This window comes from Camelina sativa, chromosome 19 (genome assembly GCF_030686135.1).
Source record: "Camelina sativa cultivar CO46 ecotype springtype chromosome 19, ASM3068613v1".
NCBI classification, from domain to species: domain Eukaryota; kingdom Viridiplantae; phylum Streptophyta; class Magnoliopsida; order Brassicales; family Brassicaceae; genus Camelina; species Camelina sativa.
The window spans coordinates 18,473,904-18,496,851 of NC_141898.1; the positions used below are offsets into that span (position 1 = coordinate 18,473,904).

General features: G+C 42.2%; 1 protein-coding gene and 2 non-coding genes across 3 annotated transcripts; all 3 read left to right on the top strand.

The window, feature by feature from the left end:
- Positions 1 to 1,726: 1,726 nt before the first annotated feature.
- Positions 1,727 to 1,833, top strand: LOC147920763 (small nucleolar RNA R71). Its single transcript, XR_015591940.1, has one exon. It is a non-coding gene; the product is annotated as a small nucleolar RNA R71 (small nucleolar RNA).
- Positions 1,834 to 7,702: 5,869 nt separating this feature from the next.
- On the top strand, positions 7,703 to 7,809 carry LOC147920764 (small nucleolar RNA R71). Its single transcript, XR_015591941.1, has one exon. It is a non-coding gene; the product is annotated as a small nucleolar RNA R71 (small nucleolar RNA).
- Positions 7,810 to 13,599: 5,790 nt separating this feature from the next.
- Positions 13,600 to 15,234, top strand: LOC104767979 (uncharacterized). Its single transcript, XM_010491933.2, has 2 exons — positions 13,600 to 14,641; positions 14,906 to 15,234. Exons 1-2 carry the CDS (start codon positions 13,600 to 13,602, stop codon positions 15,232 to 15,234), a joined length of 1,371 nt encoding a protein of 456 aa, XP_010490235.2.
- Positions 15,235 to 22,948: the final 7,714 nt, after the last annotated feature.

Here is a 22,948-nt window from a genome sequence, read left to right on the forward strand (position 1 = left end):
ACATAAAGAAAAACATTTAATGGTTAGATATAAATGCATTATTTATTTATAGTAACATATTTATCATAATTATTAACCAGTAGTAATTCAACAAATTTTAAAACTTTAAATTAATGATTTTTGAAAATTGTAATTTTCTAGCATTAATTGATAAAAATTTACAGAAAATTAACTTTTGTGATATAAAAAAAATTTCTTAAAAATCATTTTTTATGATGCATAGAGAATATATGTTTCATTCTTATATATAAGCAATGCAATTTGTGTTATCTTTGTATAAGATAGGTAGTTTCTCATTGATGTAAAATTTATTGCACGGTTGTATATGTTGATTATTGATCTCTTCTAAACTACTACAATATATATATACTTGTCATGACTATCTTCACAGTACTGTACTACTGTACATTATACATTTTTGCTTCACATGAGATTTGGTGTATCAATCATGCTTTTGTTTTTTTCTCATTTACATCTCTTTCGACATGCTTAATCTATACTAATAAAAGTAGAAGCTATAAGCTCCTAAAGGAGTCTACATAGGATTTAAAACCTTCAATTATGATTAGACATGTAACTAATTAACATTTTTTAAAATTTGCAGAATTTTCTATATTAAGAATTATTTTATTTGACATGTCAGAATTTTTTAGAAAAAGGAACATTTTAAATTAATGGAAATAAAAGAACTATGTACAATATCCCACATCGGCTAGAAATTTTTTAGACAATGGTTCAAAACCATTATAAATAAGATTAATATGCTTTCGACAACGAATGGGTAGGAAAGCTTGATTTATCAGGCGTCCCAGTTTAATAGTTTTATTCGGTTTGATCCAGTTTTTTATTTGATCAAACTAAAACTTTAAAAAGTTTCAAAAAATATATTAGAATATTTCAAATTTTTAAAAGTTTAAATATTATAAATATTGAAACTTTTAAAAGTTCTTAGCTTTTAAAAAGTTTTAAATATTATAATTTTTTAATTTTAAAAGTTTAAAATATTATAAACTTAGTATATATAATGTCTTTTAACAGACCCATCAGTTTAAATTTTGAGCGTGAGTTCCAAACCTAGTATATATAATGTCTTTTAACAGACCCATCAGTCTGAATCACTTGATTCTCTAGCTTTTTGACATGAGTGTTCAATGCATCGAATTTCCCAGTCAGCTCAGTGTATACAAAATCAATCTTTCTATTGAAGTCCACTGTCAACTTCTGTTGACCTTCCAAAATCTGTCCAATCATTGATTCCATCTTGCTCTCTGAATTGGGTGGAGGGAGGGGTTGGTAAGAAGAAGATCCATAGGTCCTTGTGAAGTTGCTGTTTGGATTTCCTGTGAAAGAATTCTTCTGACCAAATCTTTGATTTTGATACCCAGCTCCATATACATAGTTGATATCTTCTGTAATCTCTGGCTTTGGCTCAAAAGTCTCAACATCTTCAACAAAATGGACAGACTTCTTTCCCACAAGAAAATTGTGCACTATATCCAACTTAGCATTCACCACAGCAAACTGATTTGAATCATTGCCTTCATGTGCTCTTCTCCGCTCTAAGTCTACATTCTTGGTACTATTGCTTGATGCTAGCCTTTCAATCAACTGTTCAGCCTTATCTGGATACCTTGTCTTGAAGTTCCCATCACTAGCTACATCCTAAGCCATCTGATACCTCCAATCAATACCACTGAAGAAGATACTAATCAATTGCACCTCCGAGAACCCATGATGCGGACAGTCTCTCTGATATGCCTTGAACCTCACCCAAGCAGCTTTGTAAGATTCAGCAGGTCCTTGTCTAAAGGTGGAGAGCTTAATCCTCAGCTCATCAAACATCGCATCATCATAAAAGTAGTTCAAAAATGCCACCTTGATGTCATTCCAGGTCTTCAGAGATCCTGGTTTGAGTTGCCTTAGCCAATGAAAAGCTTCCCCAACAAGAGAGTAGGGGAAGAGCTTGCAGTAGAGATAGTCCTCTGTGACTCCATTAGCCTTGATGCTTGTGACTATATCCTCAAAGTGCTCAATATGGTCTAAGGGCTTCTCATGTGGCAGATTCTGGAATGGTCTTTGTCCAACAAGAGCAAAGTAGGCAGGCTTCAACTCAAAATCATTCCAGGGGAATGGAGGAGGGACAATTGCGGATCGGTTCTCATAGAATAAGTCTGGCCTGTTGAAATTCGCAAGAGTCTTGACAAGCTCCCCATTGTTATCCCTTCTGCCCTGAGGGTTCTGCTGGTCGTTACCATCCAAATCCGCACCATTCGCACCAGCTCTAGCATTGCGTCGATCAACGCCAACGTTGCGTCGGTCGATGCCTTCTTGGTTGTGTCGATTGATGCCGTCGTTGCGTCGATCGACGCCACGTGCATCATCCTCAACCACGACGAGTTCTTCCTGAATAACTCGTCCTTCAGCATCAAGTTTCTGGCCTTGCTCGTTGTACACATTGCCCTCTTGATCCCTCAAAACTCCAGCCTCATCAGGTCTCAATATGAGTGTTTTGACCATCTTCACTGACTTGGCTGCTTTTGCGTTATCACGCTCTAGTTGTCCTAACTCTTGATTTGTAAGCTTCAGAACTGGACCAGTAGGATTTTTCCTGGTGTGAGGCTTAGGCATGTACCCTAAAACACACAAGAGAAAATAAATAAAAGTGTGTGAGTAAAATAAAAAAAGAAAAATTTAGACAAAATCAAAGACTTTAATCTAATGGTAAATCAAAAGAGTCCCCGACAACGGGGCCAAAAATTGATATGCTCAAAATTTAACCCTGAGCTACTCTCTCAAATTAAGAGATCAATTGTAGTACTTAGGGATCATATCCACAAGGATTCTAGATCACACAATAGATTTATTAATCTTTTAATTATGCTAAACCAAAATATTAATTTAAAAGCAATGCAAAAACAGAATTCAAAAGTATTGTAAATTCAGGAATTAAAAACGCCAGACCTAGGGAAATTCTCAGGAAATCATGGAAAATCAGATCAATTAATTAAGTAAGCAGGATTCAACAATTAAACACCGTTTTTGAACTCTAAACACAAATGTAAAATAAATCAGTTCTCACTGCAAATATTATCTAAGTTTTAAAACCTGAAAATCCAAATCTCTTTGCAAAATTCAAGTTAAAAACCAGCAATAAAATCAAGTTTAGATAAGTTCACAAAATTACTAAATCAAATCTCTTTGCAAGAAGTAATTTTGCTCACCAAAGGTTTATGTCAGGAAAATCAATTATATTCTCATATCAATTAATAATCCTAAGATCTAAATCCAGATGACTAATCAAAGATCTAGCATTAAGAACAAACTATGGTGAAGAACAAGAAAGATAGTGAATCCAAACAATTAATCAATCTAACAATCCATGAAATCCCTAGTGAGAAACCCTAAACCTAACAAGCAGATCTACTCAGACATAATCGTAAGAACACAAATCATATTCTGACTAAACTGCATTAAGAGATTAAAAGAAGAAGAAAATGAGTTCTGAATCTTCTCTGAAGGAGTATTGATTCTTCTCTCAAGGTTTTCTCTCAAAAGTTGCAGGAAAATTTAAGCTTAGGTCTAAACAATAACTAAAAAAATCCTATATATATATTCTTAAAAAACGTCCAGGGACTAATGATGCAAATAAGGAAACTTTAGGACAGCTTTATAAATCTTTAAAACTTGTGGTAAAACTTCCGATTCTTCTGTTGGATGATGCATTGATCGACACCATCACTTGCATCGGTCGATGCCTTCTCTGAATTCGTCTCCCAACTTTGCACCTTCAGCCTCAATGCTTGATTATACTCCAAATCCTCCTATTTAGCTCCATTAAGCTCTCATCCATGCTAATTCCTATAAAGACTCAAAAGACTTTAAAAATACCAAAAAGACTTTATAAATAAGACTTATATTATGGCTAAAAACACCTAAAAACCATGATATATCAATTCCCCCAGACTTAGCATTTGCTTGCCCTCAAGCAAAACATAAACTTAGACCTATGAAAACGCAGGAACTCATTTTCTTTTTAAAGTAATGCCATGATCATCCAAACCATAATCCATATGCTTAGCAGATAAATCCAAATCGAACCACCATGTACTTCTCCTTTGACTATCATAGCATCCCAAATTCAAACCAAATTCCACTATTTCCTCCATTAAGTCTTCATCGGTGGGCCTCATCAATTTGATCAATGTCAAGAATCTTCTAGACTCATTCTCGTACAATACCATAACAAGCAAGATATAACTTGCACATGTGGTACTCTTTCTCTCCCCCAGACTTATTCTTTTTAATCTTCCTTTGAGCTTTGTTTTGTTTTTTTTTTCTTATTATTTTTTTCTCAAAGGTGTAGGCGAATAATGGGGTCATCGGTAATTTACCTACCCCTCGCTTCCAAGCTTTGTGTGATCATTTGACTCAAGAGTAGAATAATGAGGTCACAGGTAATTTACCTACCTCTCTAAACTGATCAAAATCATTTCATCTTTTATTCACTCTTTTTTTTTTTTTTTTTTAAACAAAGCTCTCAGGAAAAATATTTCAAACTTTAAATAAGGGAGATGAGTACCATTTTCTTCTAAATCTTACTTGTCAGGTATGAACAAGGAGTCAAGCTCTATGAACATCAATCTCCTTGATAAGGTAAAAAAGAAAAGCACAGAAGTTACCTCAGGCTTTTATGGATTCTGTTGGAAATTTGGATGTCTCTGGTTTACTGGTCAGCCTTTGGATTTTTCATTAGTCAGATTCTGGATTCAATCTGCAGCTTTAATCAACCAAGACAGTACACTAAAAAGAAAAATCATAGTTCCCAACAAAAATTTTGACTCAATAAAACAATTTTTATAGACTGACGCTCAAAAACAAAAACGTAGTTAGTAATTGCCTCCCCCAGACTTAAAAAACACTGTCCCCAGTGCTATCAAGTAAGAGATTGGCGAAGATAAATAAACAAAAACGAATAAGTATTGAAATTGTGAACAAAATCGTGTTACCAAATCGGATGTTCTGTGTCGACCGATGCCGATGGTGTGTCGGTCGATGCACTCTGCAGATGCAGAGAGTTCGAACATTGCTCCTGAGTTAGCTGCGATTAATTTGTGTTTTTTCATTCCTTGGTTATTAGCACTGCTAAGAATCACTCAAACACAAGATTAAACGCAACATGATAGATAAAAGTTCATAATTCAATACAAATTCAAACTGACTCAAAGTAAGAATAAAAATGACTCAATTTAAGTGGAAAAGAAAAAAAAAACTATGAGTGGGTAGCCTCCCACTAAGCGCTTGTTTTCAGTCATTAGCTTGACTGTGTTGGATCTCAGGCATCTGGTGGATCGGAACATGGCAATGAATGCTTCCGAGAGAATGTTCTCTTCATCCAATGGGGTGTGTAGGCAGTAGGTACATGAGATCTGCCCAGGATGTGAGGATCATGAGCAGGGCGGGGCTTAGAAATGGGTGGCTTTCTTTTAAGTCCTGCAAAATCATCAACAGAAGAACAAGCGCTCTACGATAATCTTGTGGCTTGGTTAACTGCAAAACAGTTTTTGTACCTTTGGAAGTCTTATTGATGATAGGAGATGGTTAGGGTGAAGAAGATGCATACCTTGGCCTTACCTGTGGGTTATGGACTGTGGAATGGTGAGATTTCAGCTTTACAACTGGTCTAGGACTTGCAGCTAAGGATTCAACTCGAGTATCTTCGGTTTTGGACAAGTCCAGGTCGACTCGTGGAGGTGTGTCGATCGATACAACAGCTGCATTGATCGATGCTGAGCCTGCAACTCGTGTTTCTTCAACGATTCTGCAACTTTCCTCAACAATCCGTGTTTCCATTACAAAAACGTCATCTACCAGTGACTTGTCATGGATCAAAACCTCATCATGATCTCTAGTATTAATTAGATGATCTCCACTCCAATCTTCAAGCTTAACAACTTGCTTACTTACTTTCTCAACAGTCTCCGTCTCTTTGACATACCCAGCAGTAATCTCTCCATGAAGGTTTGTGATCGGATCATCATCAGATGCAATTTCCACAGAAAATGTCTGACCATCAATAGTGGGAACCCTTCTCAGCTTGTCCATCTCAAAGTTCATGACCAAATCATGTACATTCAAAGCTATGTGTTCCTTCTTAACATCAATGATGGCACCAGCTGTAGCCAAGAAAGAGCGTCCTAAGATGAGGGGATCAAAAGGCTCTTTGTCATACTTCAACACCACAAAATCAGTGGGAATCATGCAATCTCCAATCTTAATTGGAATATCTTCTAAGACACCTTCAGGAATCCTTCTGGATCGATCAGCTAAGATAAGAGATATCATAGTTGGCTTGAAATCTGTCATCCCAAGTCTCACAACAACAAAATGTGGCATCAGGTTAATACTAGAGCCAAGATCACAAAATGAGTGAGCAAACCTTCCTGTGGAGATAGAGTAATTAAGTACAAAGCTTCCAGGATCTGGTAACTTCTTTGCAATCCTACTCTAGATCATTGCACTCACTTTCTCAGAGACAACTACCTTCTCTTTCCTCTCTTTCTTTCTCTGTCGAGGCTGATTCAACAAAATTGAGCTGACATCCTTGGTTAGCAAAGCTCCTTCCTCAGGACGCAAACCATTGGTGACCATCCTCTTCACATACCGCTTAATACCAGGAGAGAGCTTGACTGCATCAATCAAAGGCATCTCTATAATCACCTTATCCATTATAGCTTTGCATCTAGCTTCTTCAATCTCCTGTTTGGATCTCCTAGGCTTAGGAAAAGGAACCTTCGGTTTATAAGCTTGCTCTGAATCAGATGGTGGAACTCGAGGAGAAACCTAAGGTGGTCGTGGGGGGTGTCGATCGATACTGATGGAGCATCGATCAATGCTCTCGTTCTGGAGTGAGTTTGCCTTGATGGATGTTGACTGCATCGATCGATGCATTGTGATGGCATCGATCGATGCTGGTTCAACAGACGTATCTTCGTCTCCCCCCTTCACCAAAATCGCATTACAAGCATGGGTGGGGTTCTCAGTTCTTCTAGAAAGAAGTTCCTCTTGTCTTTTAACAGACCCATCAGTCTGAATCACTTGATTCTCTAGGTTTTTGACATGAGTGTTCAATGCATCGAATTTCCCAGTCAGCTCAGTGTATACAGAATCAATCTTTCTATTGAAGTCCACTGTCAACTTCTGTTGACTTTCCAAAATCTGTCCAATCATTGATTCCATCTTGCTCTCTGAATTGGGTGGAGGGAGGGGTTGGTAAGAAGAAGATCCATAGGTCCTTGTGAAGTTGCTGTTTGGATTTCCTGTGAAAGAATTCTTCTGACCAAATCTTTGATTTTGATACCCAGCTCCATAAACATAGTTGATATCTTTTGTAATCTCTGGCTTTGGCTCAAAAGTCTAAACATCTTCAACAAAATAGACAGACTTCTTTCCCACAAGAAGATTGTGCACTATATCCAACTTAGCATTCACCACAACAAACTGATTTGAATCATTGCCTTCATGTGCTCTTCTCCGCTCTAAGTCTGCTGTCTTGGTACTGTTGCTTGATGCTAGCCTTTCAATCAACTGTTCAGCCTTATCTGGATACCTTGTCTTGAAGTTCCCATCACTAGCTACATCCTAAGCTATCTGATACCTCCAATCAATACCACTGAAGAATATACTAATCAATTGCACCTCCGAGAACCCATGATGCGGACAGTCTCTCTGATATGCCTTGAACCTCACCCAAGCAGCTTTGTAAGATTCAGCAGGTCCTTGTCTAAAGGTGGAGAGCTTAATCCTCAGCTCATCAAACATCGCATCATCATAAAAGTAGTTCAAAAATGCCACCTTGATGTCATTCCAGGTCTTCAGAGATCCTGGTTTGAGTTGCCTTAGCTAATGAAAAGCTTCCCCAACAAGAGAGTAGGGGAAGAGCTTGCAGTAGAGATAGTCCTCTGTGACTCCATTAGCCTTGATGCTTGTGACTATATCCTCAAAGTGCTCAATATGGTCTAAGGGCTTCTCATGTGGCAGATTCTGGAATGGTCTTTGTCCAACAAGAGCAAAGTAGGCAGGCTTCAACTCAAAATCATTCCAGGGGAATGGAGGAGGGACAATTGCGGATCGGTTCTCATAGAATAAGTCTGGCCTGTTGAAATTCGCAAGAGTCTTGACAAGCTCCCCATTGTTATCCCTTCTGCCCTGAGGGTTCTGCTGGTCGTTACCATCCAAATCCGCACCATTCGCACCAGCTCTAGCATTGCGTCGATCAACGCCAACGTTGCGTCGGTCGATGCCTTCTTGGTTGTGTCGATCGATGCCGTCGTTGCGTCGATCGACGCCACGTGCATCATCCTCAACCACGACGAGTTCTTCCTGAATAACTCGTCCTTCAGCATCAAGTTTCTGGCCTTGCTCGTTGTACACATTGCCCTCTTGATCCCTCAAAACTCCAGCCTCATCAGGTCTCAATATGAGTGTTTTGACCATCTTCACTGACTTGGCTGCTTTTGCGTTATCACGCTCTAGTTGTCCTAACTCTTGATTTGTAAGCTTCACAACTGGACCAGTAGGATTTTTCCTGGTGTGAGGCTTAGGCATGTACCCTAAAACACACAAGAGAAAATAAACAAAAGTGTGTGAGTAAAATAAAAAAGAAAAATTTAGACAAAATCAAAGACTTTAATCTAATGGTGAAATCAAAAGAGTCCCCGACAACGGGGCCAAAAATTGATATGCTCAAAATTTAACCCTGAGCTACTCTCTCAAATTAAGAGATCAATTGTAGTACTTAGGGATCGTATCCACAAGGATTCTAGATCACACAATAGATTTATTAATCTTTTAATTATGCTAAACAAAAATATTAATTTAAAAGCAATGCAAAAACAAAATTCAAAAGTGTTGTAAATTCAGGAATTAAAAACGCCAGACCTAGGAAAATTCTCAGGAAATCATGGAAAATCAGATCAATTAATTAAGTAAGCAGGATTCAACAATTAAGCACCGTTTTTGAACTCTAAGCACAATTGTAAAATAAATCAGTTCTCACTGCAAATATTATCTAAGTTTTAAAACCTGAAAATCCAAATCTCTTTGCAAAATTCAAGTTAAAAACCCGCAATAAAATCAAGTTTAGATAAGTTCACAAAATTACTAAATCAAATCTCTTTGCAAGAAGTAATTTTGCTCACCAAAGGTTTATGTCAGGAAAATCAATTATATTCTCATATCAATTAATAATCCTAAGATCTAAATCCAGATGACTAATCAAAGATCTAGCATTAAGAACAAACTATGGTGAAGAACAAGAAAGATAGTGAATCCAAACAATTAATCAATCTAACAATCCATGAAATCCCTAGTGAGAAACCCTAAACCTAACAAGCAGATCTACTCAGACATAATCGTAAGAACACAAATCATATTCTGACTAAACTGCATTAAGAGATTAAAAGAAGAAGAAAATGAGTTCTGAATCTTCTCTGAAGGAGTATTGATTCTTCTCTCAAGGTTTTCTCTCAAAAGTTGCAGGAAAATTTAAGCTTAGGTCTAAACAATAACTAAAAAAATCCTATATATATATTCTTAAAACACGTCCAGGGACTAATGATGCAAATAAGGAAACTTTGGGACAGCTTTGTAAATCTTTAAAACTTGTGGGAAAACTTCCGATTCTTCTGTTGGATGATGCATCGATCGACACCATCACTTGCATCGGTCGATGCCTTCTCTGAATTTGTCTCCCAACTTTGCACCTTCAGCCTCAATGCTTGATTATACTCCAAATCCTCCTATTTAGCTCCATTAAGCTCCCATCCATGCTAATTCCTATAAAGACTCAAAAGACTTTAAAAATACCAAAAAGACTTTATAAATAAGACTTATATTATGGCTAAAAACACCTAAAAACCATGATACATCAATTCCCCCAGACTTAGCCTTTGCTTGCCCTCAAGCACAACATAAACTTAGACCTATGAAAGAGGTTTGAAAACGCAGGAACTCATTTTCTTTTTAAAGTAATGCCATGATCATCCAAACCATAATCCATATGCTTAGCAGATAAATCCAAATCGAACCACCATGTACTTCTCCTTTGACTATCATAGCATCCCAAATTCAAACCAAATTCTACTACTTCCTCCATTAAGCCTTCATCGGTGGGCCTCATCAATTTGATCAATGTCAAGAATCTTCTAGACTCATTCTCGTACAATACCATAACAAGCAAGATATAGCTTGTACCACATGTGGTACTCTTTCTCTCCCCCAGACTTATTCTTTTTAATCTTCCTTTGAGCTTTGTTTTGTTTTTTTTTCTTATTATTTTTTTCTCAAAGGTGTAGGCGAATAATGGGGTCAACGGTAATTTACCTACCCTTTGCTTCCAAGCTTTGTGTGATCATTTGACTCAAGAGTAGAATAATGAGATCACAGGTAATTTACCTACCTCTCTAAACTGATCAAAATCATTTCATCTTTTATTCACTCTTTTTTTTTTTTTTTTTTAAACTAAGCTCTCAGGAAAAATATTTCAAACTTTAAATAAGGGAGATGAGTACCATTTCCAGCTAAATCTTACTTGTCAGGTATGAACAATGAGTCAAGCTCTATGAACATCAATCTCCTTGATAAGGTAAAAAAGAAAAGCACAGAAGTTACCTCAGGCTTTTATGGATTCTGTTGGAAATTTGGATGTCTCTGGTTTACTGGTCAGCCTTTGGATTTTTCATTAGTCAGATTCTGGATTCAATCTGCAGCTTTAATCAACCAAGACAGTACACTAAAAAGAAAAATCATAGTTCCCAACAAAAATTTTGACTCAATAAAACAATTTTTTATAGACTGACGCTCAAAAACAAAAACGTAGTTAGTAATTGCCTCCCCCAGACTTAAACCACACTGTCCCCAGTGCTATCAAGTAAGAGATTGGCGAAGATAAATAAACAAAAACGAATAAGTATTGAAATTGTGAACAAAATCGTGTTACCAAACCGGATGTTCTGTGTCGACCGATGCCGATGGTGTGTCGGTCGATGCACTCTGCAGATGTAGAGAATTCGAACATTGCTCCTGAGTTAGCTGCGATTAATTTGTGTTTTTTCATTCCTTGGTTATTAGCACTGCTAAGACTCACTCAAACACAATTGTAAAATAAATCAGTTCTCACTGCAAATATTATCTAAGTTTTAAAACCTGAAAATCCAAATCTCTTTGCAAAATTCAAGTTAAAAACCAGCAATAAAATCAAGTTTAGATAAGTTCACAAAATTACTAAATCAAATCTCTTTGCAAGAAGTAATTTTGCTCACCAAAGGTTTATATCAGAAAAATCAATTATATTCTCATATCAATTAATAATCCTAAGATCTAAATCCAGATGACTAATCAAAGATCTAACATTAAGAACAACCTACGGTGAAGAACAAGAAAGATAATGAATCCAAACAATTAGTGAGAAACTCTAAACCTAACAAGCAGATCTACTCAGACATAATTGTAAGAACACAAATCATATTCTGAATAAATTGCATTAAGAGATTAAAAGAAGAAGAAAATGAGTTCTGAATCTTCTCTGAAGGAGTCTTGATTCTTCTCTCAGGGTTTTCTCTCAAAAGTTGCAGGAAAATTTAAACTTAGGTCTAAACAATGACCATAAAAATCCTATATATATTCCTAAAACACGTCCAGGGACTAATGATGCAAATAAGGAAACTTTGAGGCAGCTTTGTAAATCTTCAAAACTTGTGGGAAAACTTCCGATTCTTCTGTTCGATGATGCATCGATCGACACCATCACTTGCATCGGTTGATGCCTTCTCTGAATTCGTCTCCCAACTTTGCAGCTTCAGCCTCAATGTTTGATTATACTCCCAATCCTCCTATTTAGCTCCATTAAGCTCTCATCCATGCTAATTCCTATAAAGACTCAAAAGATTCTAAAAATACCAAAAAGACTCTATAAATAAGACTTATATCATGGCTAAAAACAGCTAAAAACCATGATATATCAATATATATATATATATATATATATTAATACTATTCTATATGCTTTAGATTTATTAAAACTGGAGAGATAAAAAATAAATCACATGTTAGAAAACTATAAAGAATTTTTCTTTCCTTATCTTGCATTCTTCCCAAAACTAATTCATAATTCATGTAGTCACATGTCTATAATTTTTTTTTGTTCTTTAACAATCCAAAACCTAATATACTGGAGACAGAAGTGTTAGGAAGACAATTTATTAGACAAGTAAATATTGTTTTCTTTATTTTTAAACCCTATCATATCTGTTGGTGCAGGAATTGGCACCCACAACATACCGATCTAAACCCGATTAAAGAAACCGGTTATTTTACCGGGAGCTCGACCCTGAGGAGGATTTCATCTTCAAAGGCCCGATAGCGCCGAGAAGCCCAGTTCCAAGGTGACGAACCGACATCCCAGCTCGCCCAGGGGCTGACCTAATAAGAAACAAGAAACTTTCTTAATCAGGTCGGCCGTGATATGGAAAGTGGATATATTCAATAGATCTATGAAAACCTATAAATATAGGGCAACCCCTTCGTTGTAAGATCATCCAGCAATTAATACAAAAACCTTAATTCTTCTTTGTTCTTGAACAAAACCTAACTTATTCTCCAAGAGATTTCAATTCCTCTTTGCTTGTCTACTTTGATCTGATTTCTTAGAGAGATAGTATTATTGAATTTGTTTCCCCTTTCAAACAAATTCATTGTGTGAAACTCAGTTTCTACAATTGGCGCCGTCTGTGGGGAAGCTAATTTCTCAAGTAACTTCTCTTTCAGAGTCCTTTGAAATTCAAACAAGCAAAATCATGTCTCTAGCATCTAACAACGGTGTCGCCAACGTAACCGCTCCGCAACAAGACAATTCGGTTACCGGAGCCACCGACTCACAGGACGTCGCTACCGACCCACCAACCGACGCACCAACCACGTGTGTCTATCACCGACGTCACCTCGGCGCATCGGGAAATCCGGTAGATGACTCGGTGACACCTTCCGTCGGGGTGCAAGACGCCGAAGCGTGCCATCTCGGAGCCCGGGAACCTGACGGGGAGCTACCTGTCGATGGATCTGTCGCTAGACAAAATTCATCCACGCGAGAATCACAGCCCCCCCCAACTCGTCTCTATGGATGACCTCCAACACGTGTTCGGAACGATCTCAAAGTATCTCTTCCAAGCGATATCCGACACGAACCAGCGATTGGACGCAATAAAGTGCACCGCGCCTCCTCTACTCCAGCAGAACACTGCACCACCACAGGCATCTCGGCGGAATGACCCCTTAAACCAACGACTGTTTAGCGATCTGCCACCTTCGGCTTTCCGATTTCCAGACCAACACGCGCCATCGGTGCTAGCCTCAGGGGTGCTGCCTCACGTCGGACAATCCTCTCAGAGAGATCCGACCTTCGCTCCCCATCCGAACTTGGAGGAAATCCACCTCAAAATCCAGGATATGGGATCCCTTCTCCACCGGGCTGTGAGCACAGCCCCGGAGATCGACAGGATGTTCGAAGCCACGCAACAGACCCCGTTTACCAGATGAGTCCTGGAGATGTACGTCCTAGCCGTAAAAATAAGGTTACCAACCTATGAAGGGACTAAGGATCCAATGCAGCACATGAACTCGTTCATGGCTGTCGTATCCAAAGCCAGGTTCACCGAAGAACAAAAGGACGCTGGTCAATGTCAGCTATTAGTTGAGAGTTTAATTGAGAACGCGTTAACCTGGTTCTCTCGACTCCTAGCGAACTCGATCGACAACTTCGCTCAGCTGTCAGCAGCTTTCCTACGGAACTACCGGGTCTTCATAGAACGCGGTGTTTCCAGCGCTGAGTTGTGGGAAATTGTCCAGGAACCCGGCGAACCCTTGCGACGATACCATACCAGATTCAAGGAAAGGTATGCCAGCATCTCGGTCACCGAGGACGTCGCGATTGCCGCCTTCAAAAAGGGACTCATACCCGGGTCGCTGTTACAACTAGACCTGAATATCCGAGAGGCCAAGGATTTGGAAGACGCACTTCAGCGGGGATCCCGTTTCGCATACGTTGAGGAAGACGAAGAGAAGAGGACAGGGAAGACCCCTCCTGCACGTACAACTCCGGCGAAAGAGAAAAGCCGAGACGCCTACCAAGAACCTCGGAAGCACCATGACCCAAGGGATGCTAAACGTGGGGTGGTCACTGCAATCTCCGAAGATGGAGGACAAGATAACACGCCTCCGAGCACACAAGAGGAGCTTTACTGCGATTTCCACATGTTAGGAGGCCATTCCATGACCGAGTGCAAGCATCTGTCCAATTACTTATACGAGAAATATCTATCTGGCGAGATCAAAGCTGTCTATCAACCTAAAGCTTCCCGCGGCAGTCGCGGAGGTAGAGGTCGTGGAGGAAGATTTGGACGATCCAATCCTGGGCGAGGTCAGAAGGGCAGTAACCACTCGAATAATGCGCCAAGCGACGTGCAACAGCCACCCCCTGTAGAGCAGCAGAATCCAGCGCCAGCGGAGGTCCTCACGACACCACCCAAGCGTCAAAAAGGACAGCAGGCTGAACAAATCCCACCTCGGAGCCGCATCTCTATGATTATTGGTCAGACCGACGAATGCAAGGATTCGGTCTGGGCCTTAAAGAAGCGAGGGCGCCAGATCTGCAGCGTTTAGGCGATCTCCGAGGAGGAGACGCTTAGTACGGATCCCATCACATTCACAACCGAAGATGCAAAGGGAATCCACCATCCTCACAATGACCCCCTGGTTGTGGAAGTCACGATGGGCGAGTTCGATGTACAGCAAGTTTTAGTGGATACCGGCAGCACGGTCAACGTCCTGTTCTGGTAGACGTTGGAAAAAATAGGCGTTACACCAGAGCAAATCAAACCAGAGTCCAGAACGCTAACCGGGTACGACGGTGTGGCCAAAATGTCAATGGGCGACGTGAATCTGCAGGTCCAAACTGGCGGTGTAACACGCAAAACCAAGTTCTTGGTCATAGACGCTCCACCAATTTACAACGCCATCTTAGGTTCACCTTGGATCTATTCGATGCAAGCGGTCCCTTCCACCTATCATCTTTGCATTAAATTTCCAACTACCACAGGGATTTACACGTTGTACGGCGATCAAAAGATGGTCAGGACTTGCTTTGTTCTCGAGAAAAAGCAACAGCGGAAGGATGACGCATAGCAATTACAGAGCGAGGGTCACCTAACCGACCCTCATAAGCCAGAATGATACCGGTTAAAGGCCACAAGGTGTCAAATTATCCAGGTCAACATAGACGAAGTAGACCCCTCTCGGATGGTTGGAATTGGGGTCGAACTCGAATTTCAGATCAAAACCGAACTGATAGCTTTTCTGAAATCTAGATCCTCGACGTTCGCTTGGTCCAATAAGGACATGGTCGATATCGATCCATCGGTGACTTGCCATAAACTAAATGTTGATCCTACTTTCAAACCAGTCCGGCAGAAACACCGTCGTCTCGGCATCGATCAGGCGAAGGCGGTACAAGACAAAGTCGAGCGACTCATGAAGGCCGACCAGATAATGGAAGTACAATACCCCGTTTGGCTGGCGAACCCGGTGGTGGTCAAGAATAAGAACGGCAAATGGAGGGTTTGCGTCGATTTCACCGACCTCAACAAGGCATGTCCTAAGGATTGTTTTCCTTTACCTCACATCGACCGACTCGTAGAATCCACCGCGGGAAACCAGCTACTCTCATTCATGGACGCATTCTCCGGCTACAACCAGATCGCAATGAGACCAGCCGATTGCGAGAAGACCACGTTCATCACGGACAGAGGAACTTATTGCTATAAAGTAATGCCGTTCGGGCTGAAGAATGCGGGGGCGACTTACAACCGTTTGGTCAACACGATGTTCACCGACCTTTTAGGGAAGACGATGGAAGTCTACATCGACGATATGTTGGTCAAATCTCTCATAGCAGAACATCATATCCAGCATCTCGCCGAATGCTTCGACATCTTGGATCAATTCCAGATGAAGTTGAACCCAACCAAGTGTACTTTCGGGGTGACCTCGGAGGAATTCTTAGGTTATATCGTCACCGAACGCGGAATCGAAGCAAATCCAAAGCAAATCGAAGCAGTACTAGGGCTTCCATATCCGACCAATAAGCGAGAGGTACAACACCTAACAGGTCGAAAGCTGCGCTGAATCGGTTCATCGCCCGGTCAACAGACAAATGTCTCTCGTTCTACCAACTCCTCCGGGGTAACAAAGATTTTCACTGGGACAACGCCTGCGAAGTCGGCTTCGTAAAAATTAAGGAGTACTTGACCAATCAACCGGTACTCGTCAAGCCCGAAGAAGGAGAGACATTATACCTCTACGTCTCTGTCTCCAGTTCAGCCGTAAGCGGGGTGCTGGTCCGGGATGATCGTGGCGATCAGCGACCAATCTTTTACACAAGCAAGGCTCTCAATGACACAGAAACGCGTTACCCAACCCTGGAAAAGCTGGCTCTTGCCTTGATCGTCGCTGCTCGGAAGCTCGGACCTTATTTCCAGTCGCACTCCATCGTCGTGTACACCGATCAGCCGCTTCGGACAGTTCTTCACAGTCCCCTTCAGTCCGGGCGAATCGCAAAATGGGTGATCAAGCTAAGTGAGTATGACATCGAATTTCGTTCTCGCCCGACTCTCAAGTCACAAGTCCTAGCAGACTTCATCACAGAGCTGTCTCCCGAACTTGAAGAGACCATACCTAAGGAGCAACCTTGGACGTTGTTCGCCGACGGCTCTTCCTCCAGTCAAGGGTCCGGCGCTGGAATTATATTCCGGTCTCTAACTGGCGAGGTCCTTGAGCAAGCACTGAAACTTGGCTTCAAAGCTTCGAACAATGAAACCGAATACAAAGCTGTCCTGACCGGACTACGATTGGCACAAGGGCTGGGGGTAACTAGCATCCAAGTTTTTTGCGACTCTCAGCTAGTGGTTAGCTAATTCAGTGGAGAATACGACGCTAAGAACGAGCGCATGGGGGCATATCGCCAATTACTACGAACTCTCTCGGAGCAGTTCACCTCATTCGAACTGATTAAAGTTCCAAGGAGTGAAAACGTGTCGGCAGATGCTCTCGCTACCTTGGTGAATTGTTCTGACCCGGGTTTGGGATGAACGGTCCCAATCAAATGCATTGAAACACCTAGCATCGATTATACCGATCTGACGTTTGCCATCAGTGATGCTGCGGAACAAATGGAAGTCGACGAGCCTGTTCAAGAACCCGCGGATTTAGCACAACCCCCAGTCGATTGGCAGCTCGAGATCAAAATGTACATCAAGGATGGTAAGGTTTTAGAAGATCGGTGGCAAGCTCGACGGTTGAAAGCCCGATGTGTGCATTACGCCATGATGAGGGGCAGCCTTTTCCGACGCAGTTCGTCTGGAGCCCTACTCACCTGTGTTGATCGAGAAGAGGTAGAACGAATAATGACGGAGGTTCACGAAGGTGACGGTGCCAACCACTCTGGAGGGCGCGCGCTCGCATTGAAGATAAAAAAGAACGACCATTATTGGCCAACCATGGTCGCCGACTGCGAGGCATTTTCGGCGAAGTGCGAAGCCTGCCAATGCCATGGATCGATGAAACATGTACCTCCCAAACTGCTAAATATCGTCACTGTGCCATATCCCTTCATGCGTTGGGCAATGGACCTTGTTGGCCCACTGCATCCGCCAAAATCAAAGAAGTTCCTTTTGGTCTTGACCGATTATTTTACCAAGTGGGTGGAGGCCGAATCGTTTTACAAGGTGCAGTCACTGGATGTTACCAATTTCATCTGGAAAAACATCATCTCCCGCCATGGGCTCCCTTATGAGATCGTCACTGATAATGGAACACAGTTCACTTCGCTCATTACTAGAAGTTTCCTAAGCAAAGGGGAATACACTTAAGCACCTCGACCCCGCGATATCCTCAGGGGAACGGTCAAGCCGAGGCCACAAACAAGACCATAATTGATGGGTTGAAGAAATGCCTCGGACGAAGAAAAGGAGCTTGGGCAGATCAGCTTGACGGCGTACTATGGTCCTACCGGACCACCCCGCGGCGAGCTACGGGGCAGTCTCCATTTTCATTAGCCTTTGGCATCGAAGCACTGGCTCCAGCCGAAGCCGGAGTGCCAACGCTTCGCCGTACTATGTTGGTCGACGACTCCGAACTCAACTATAGCATGATGCTCGACCACATTGACTTCGCCGAAGAATTACGCGATCAAGCCCTGGTCCGAATCCAGAACTATCAAAAACCCTAAAGCCAAGTACTACAACATAGTTGTCCGTCAACGACGTTTCAATGAGGGCGACCTAGTGTTGCGCAAGGTTTACGAGAACACTAAGTAGATCAACGCTGGAAAACTCGGTGCTCGTTGGGAGGGGCCATACCTCATCTCCAAAGCAGTTCGCCCTGGAGGTTACGAGCTCTTGACCATGGAGGGCAAGCAGATTAAAAACTCGTGGAAGGCGGCCCATCTTATATTATTACTAGGTCATTTAGCTGATCTCGGTTTTGAAAACGTGTGTACTATGAACTACGACTGGCTTGATCCCAATTTTGGGTACGTAGGCAGCCCCTGATTTCTTTAATAAGATTTTGTGGGCAAAGCTGGAAAAATAATGAGATTTCTTTTCATTAATGAGAAATTTTTATTTCGATTTAAGTAAGAAGTCAGTTCAGCATCTCGCCACATAAAGGGGAAATCTTTTACTTCATCTTATCGCCAGCAAAAAGAAAAACAACAACAAAAAGCAACAGAAACTTAAAGACTTTGTGGGTATGTGGAACTGGTGCGAAGTGACAAGCCTTTCGGTCCCATTAGGCGAAATGCAAGCCTTCCGATCTCTGGGAGCTGGTGTGAAGTGCGACCTCCCTCCTGTGATCTTAACCTCGTCGGCGATTCACAGGTGCAAAGCTTGAGAGGTCGGACTCCAGTGGCTCTTCGACGGTCAGACCTTCGAGATAGGATCGCCAGCTTTGCCGCTCCCGCCTTAGTTCCTCTGCACCTTTGGCCACCATCTCTTCAAGGAATGCGCATGGGCCTTCCACGGTGTGGCTCTCCCAAAAATGGTGGTCCGTGGTTTCCAGATGGAGAATGTACCGTCGTAGCTCCTCTATGCGACTCCTGTAGATTGGCATTTCCGCGATATCCAGGTCGTCCGAACCGCCTAGCGGTTCGTAGTTGTCTTCCGGTAGGTCGGGTATCAAGGCTCTGGCGACCTGCCCTTCACATCGGTCGCGGTCAGGAAGCAGTCGGGTCATACGCCAGTTCGCCAAGTAGAAACCGTCAGCGATAAGCTCGTTGAGAACCGAGATGGTTCCTTCTAGATGGCAGAGCTGGAAGAGAAGGTCGTATTTAGGACGAAAGGCCTTGATATATGAACTCATCCTTTGGCAGTGAGCTCAGTAGATGCAGACCTCTCTCTGTATCAGATCATCCTTAATTTCCGCAGCAAGCTCATGAGATGGAGATGGAACCGTCTCTTCTAGGGGGAGGGCAATATTCGACGCTTCCGGGTCGAATCCGCTGACATGAGCGGCAGTCAGCTCCCGAGCTCGCCTCAACCATGCAGATTGGGTTGTGATAGGCATGCTTTGCAATGTATCTTTCTGAAGTTTGGATGTGAGATGCTCAGCAAACCCACTTTCTTCCTATTTATAGGGGGAATGGGGGAGATAAATTTTGCGTCCCGCAAATCTCGCACCAATCATATCGTAGGGGGATATGCGCTGCGTCCCAAGAGTCCTCCACCAATAAGATCGCATCGCGAAACCGCGTCCGCATTCAATGATGCGGTTATGCCTCGGGAATGAGCAAAAAAAAAGAAAAAAAAAGAAAAAAAAACGGGGACTATTACGTCCACCCAGTTCGAGACCGAACGGATCGACATCCCGGCTAGATGATCGACATTATTAATTTTCCAATGAGAGACAAATCGAACCCAGAGAATTCTTTTTGAATTTTTTTGATAACTCCTTAACGGGAGATAAGCCAAACCGAGAGAATTCTTTTGAATTGTTTCGTAAGTTCCATTTCCGACGGATATAAGCCGAACCCAGAGTTTTAAATTTCGCCTTTCGACTTTCGAACTGGAACAAAGAAAGTAAGTCAAAGTCCTGTACTTCGCCCTTCGCTAAAGCGCATTGACGCTCGGGTTAAATTACCCTCATAAAAAGGTTTTCAGTGTAAGCCGGGAGATGTCCCGCCTCGTGTAAACTTCCGAATAGAGTGAAAAATTTATTTATTGCAAACATAAAATTGTTCAAACGCGACAGCATCTTTAATTTAAATATAGAGTAAAAATAAAAACTATGAATGGCTCAAATCGCCAATCCCAAGTACATCAGTCATCCAGAGCAAGCCCTGCTGCGATCTTCCGAGTGTCCGCTTTAAGGCGCTTCAGCATCGGCCATGGTAGTTGAAGTCCTGTTCTCTCCCATTCATCGGGACGTGATTCCAGCGCCCTGATCTTCTGTTCGGCCTCGTCAAGACGACCGATGGTTCTTTTTCTCTTCGCCTTCAAGGTGGCGATCCCAACTCCCAATACTGTTAAACGATCGTCGATTTCATTCTTCTTCATGCGATGATAGTAAAGTTTGTGGCATTGTTCCCGGTGAACGAATTAAATCTGCACACAAGATTGTTGGTTAGAACCAAAACTTAAAGGAGACTAACACAGCTAAGGTTAGAAAGGGTTACTTGGCGAACAAAGGCGTTAGCTGCAGCAGCCTCTACGTTGTTGGCACGTTTGTTCATATAGAACGGCTTGACCTCAGAAGGCATGAATTCGCTGCTCAGAGAGAAACTCGGTTCGCTTGGTGTCGAGTTCGCCGAATGGTGACATTCGTTACAATATTCGATCAAGCATGACGGCATAGCTGCCACCCTATCCAGACCATTTTCAATCCAAAATCTTAGATGGGATTCGAGTAGTTTTAGTTTGAATAGTAATTCGTTCCGCGACTGTTCTGGCGCGGTTAACCGATTACGATATTCGGAATGGCATTCTTCGATGCGAGAGAGGAAGGTCTCTAAGTCCAACCTTGCTTCCGGCTTGACGCGGAACATCAACATCCATGGAGCTTGGATATTCGGGTTATACTAGTCGTAGAGGAATGTTTCCCGATCGCGTAATTGGGAAACTACCATTTTTCATCATTTAGCAAAAAGGATATAGTCTACGCCAGCACAAAAGGGAAATTTCCAAAAAGAAAAAATACTGAGAAGCCGGCCGCAAAATAGGCAATATCATCACAGAGTCTTAAATAAAAAGAAGAGGCAAACATAAAAGGTTCCTAGGAGTCTCAATCAGGGAACAGCGGTTAGAGTTCTGGAGGATCAGTCAGATCAGCCTGGAAGATCTCGGCATTGGAGCCATACGGATGTCAGACGGAGTCTTGGGCCGTGGTCTCGGGGTGGAGAAATCCAAAGCCGAGCTGGTCTGGAGACATGTTGAGTCGTTTTCTCCTAATTCCAGGATGTCCAGCGCATCCACCTCACCTCAAGACGACGTTGCGCCTTCCTCGTGGTACCCTCGAATTTGGCCTGGCGGTCTAGGCGTAGTCATTTCGTTTCTGATTCAAACCTCGTTCCCAAATCATCGAGCTTTTTTCTTAGCTCGGCCTTCTCCTCCTCCAAAACTTTTTCTCGCGACTCCAGCTCGGCAATTTTTGCTTCCAGATGCTTGCTGTTTTCTTCCTTATTCGCAAGAAGGTCCTTCAATTCCTTGATTCTGCCGTCTTTCGACTTGTCCGCTTCCCGGAGTTTGTCTAGGCATTCCTTCATCTTGTCGAATTCGGACTCCGAAGACGCCATCGATTTAACTCTCCTATCGTACATTAGGGTGAGTCCACTGGCGTAGGCGGCGGTCTGCAGGTTAAAACAAAGTGAGACGGAGAGAAGTTTAAGAAATGATGTGAAGCTGCAAGTTAGAATAGAGGGCGATGTGACTTGAACCTGAAGGGCGGACTAGGCAACTTTGAGATATTGATCCTTGAATTCCAGCTCGTCGAGCGGTGGCAACATGACAGAGGATATCTTCAGGTGCCTGCACAATTCCCCGGCAGCTTCCTGATTACAAGCGAGAGGAATATCCCCGAAATAATCGAAGGCAAATTGATCAGATAGATCGGATCGTACTGGCTTCGACAATTGTGGTCGCTGGGACTTCGGAGGATTGCCCCAGTGAATTTGCGAAACTTGAGAACTTGGTCTTCGCTTTGCCCATGGCTTCTTCAACACGACGTCGGGTAATATGATCCCAAGTACGATCAACTCCTGCAAAGAGGATATCCCTGACTTGTTGGAATTCGGGAGCTAATGTCCGAGCTGAAGTAGGGCGAGCTGCAAAACATTGACGATTAAGATCATGTCAGAATACGAGTATCCGATTCCACAAAACAAGGAACGAGATGATACCGGGCGAGCTGTTTCACACTCTTCGCTGACCGCATCTCAGATTTTCAAAAGAGCGATCGTCAACTCGGACAAAAAAATAGCGAGCTCTTAACTTCTTGAAGTTGCTAACTTTTTCCCCGGGAAGGAAGTTATGAGCCGGTTTTATGTTGACCATCCATGACGAGCTTCCTTGGGAATTTTTAAAATTCGTTACTGCTCGAAGCACTCGACTCCAAGGTAAACTCCAGCTTCCGTTGCAATAGTAAGAGCGGCGACAAAGTTGCAGATACTTCCTCGGGAGAGCTGACATATTGGGATCTGGCGACGATGAACATAACGGGTAAGCAGGCTAGGAAGAGGGAACCACAATCGGCATGTGAAGAAGAAACCCTCGTATAAGCAGATGAACCCTAGAGGTGGGTTCCATGGACGCTGGTGTTCTCCGGGAATAACGATATAGACACCGCAATCTTG

Excerpts from the sequence above, each read along its gene's own strand:
- LOC104767979 (XM_010491933.2), top strand. The coding sequence starts at position 13,600 with ATGTACGTCCTAGCCGTAAAAATAAGGTTACCAACCTATGAAGGGACT. Across the intron at positions 14,642-14,905 it reads CCGCATCTCTATGATTATTG|GCGTTACACCAGAGCAAATC; the intron begins GTCAGACCGACG and ends TGGAAAAAATAG.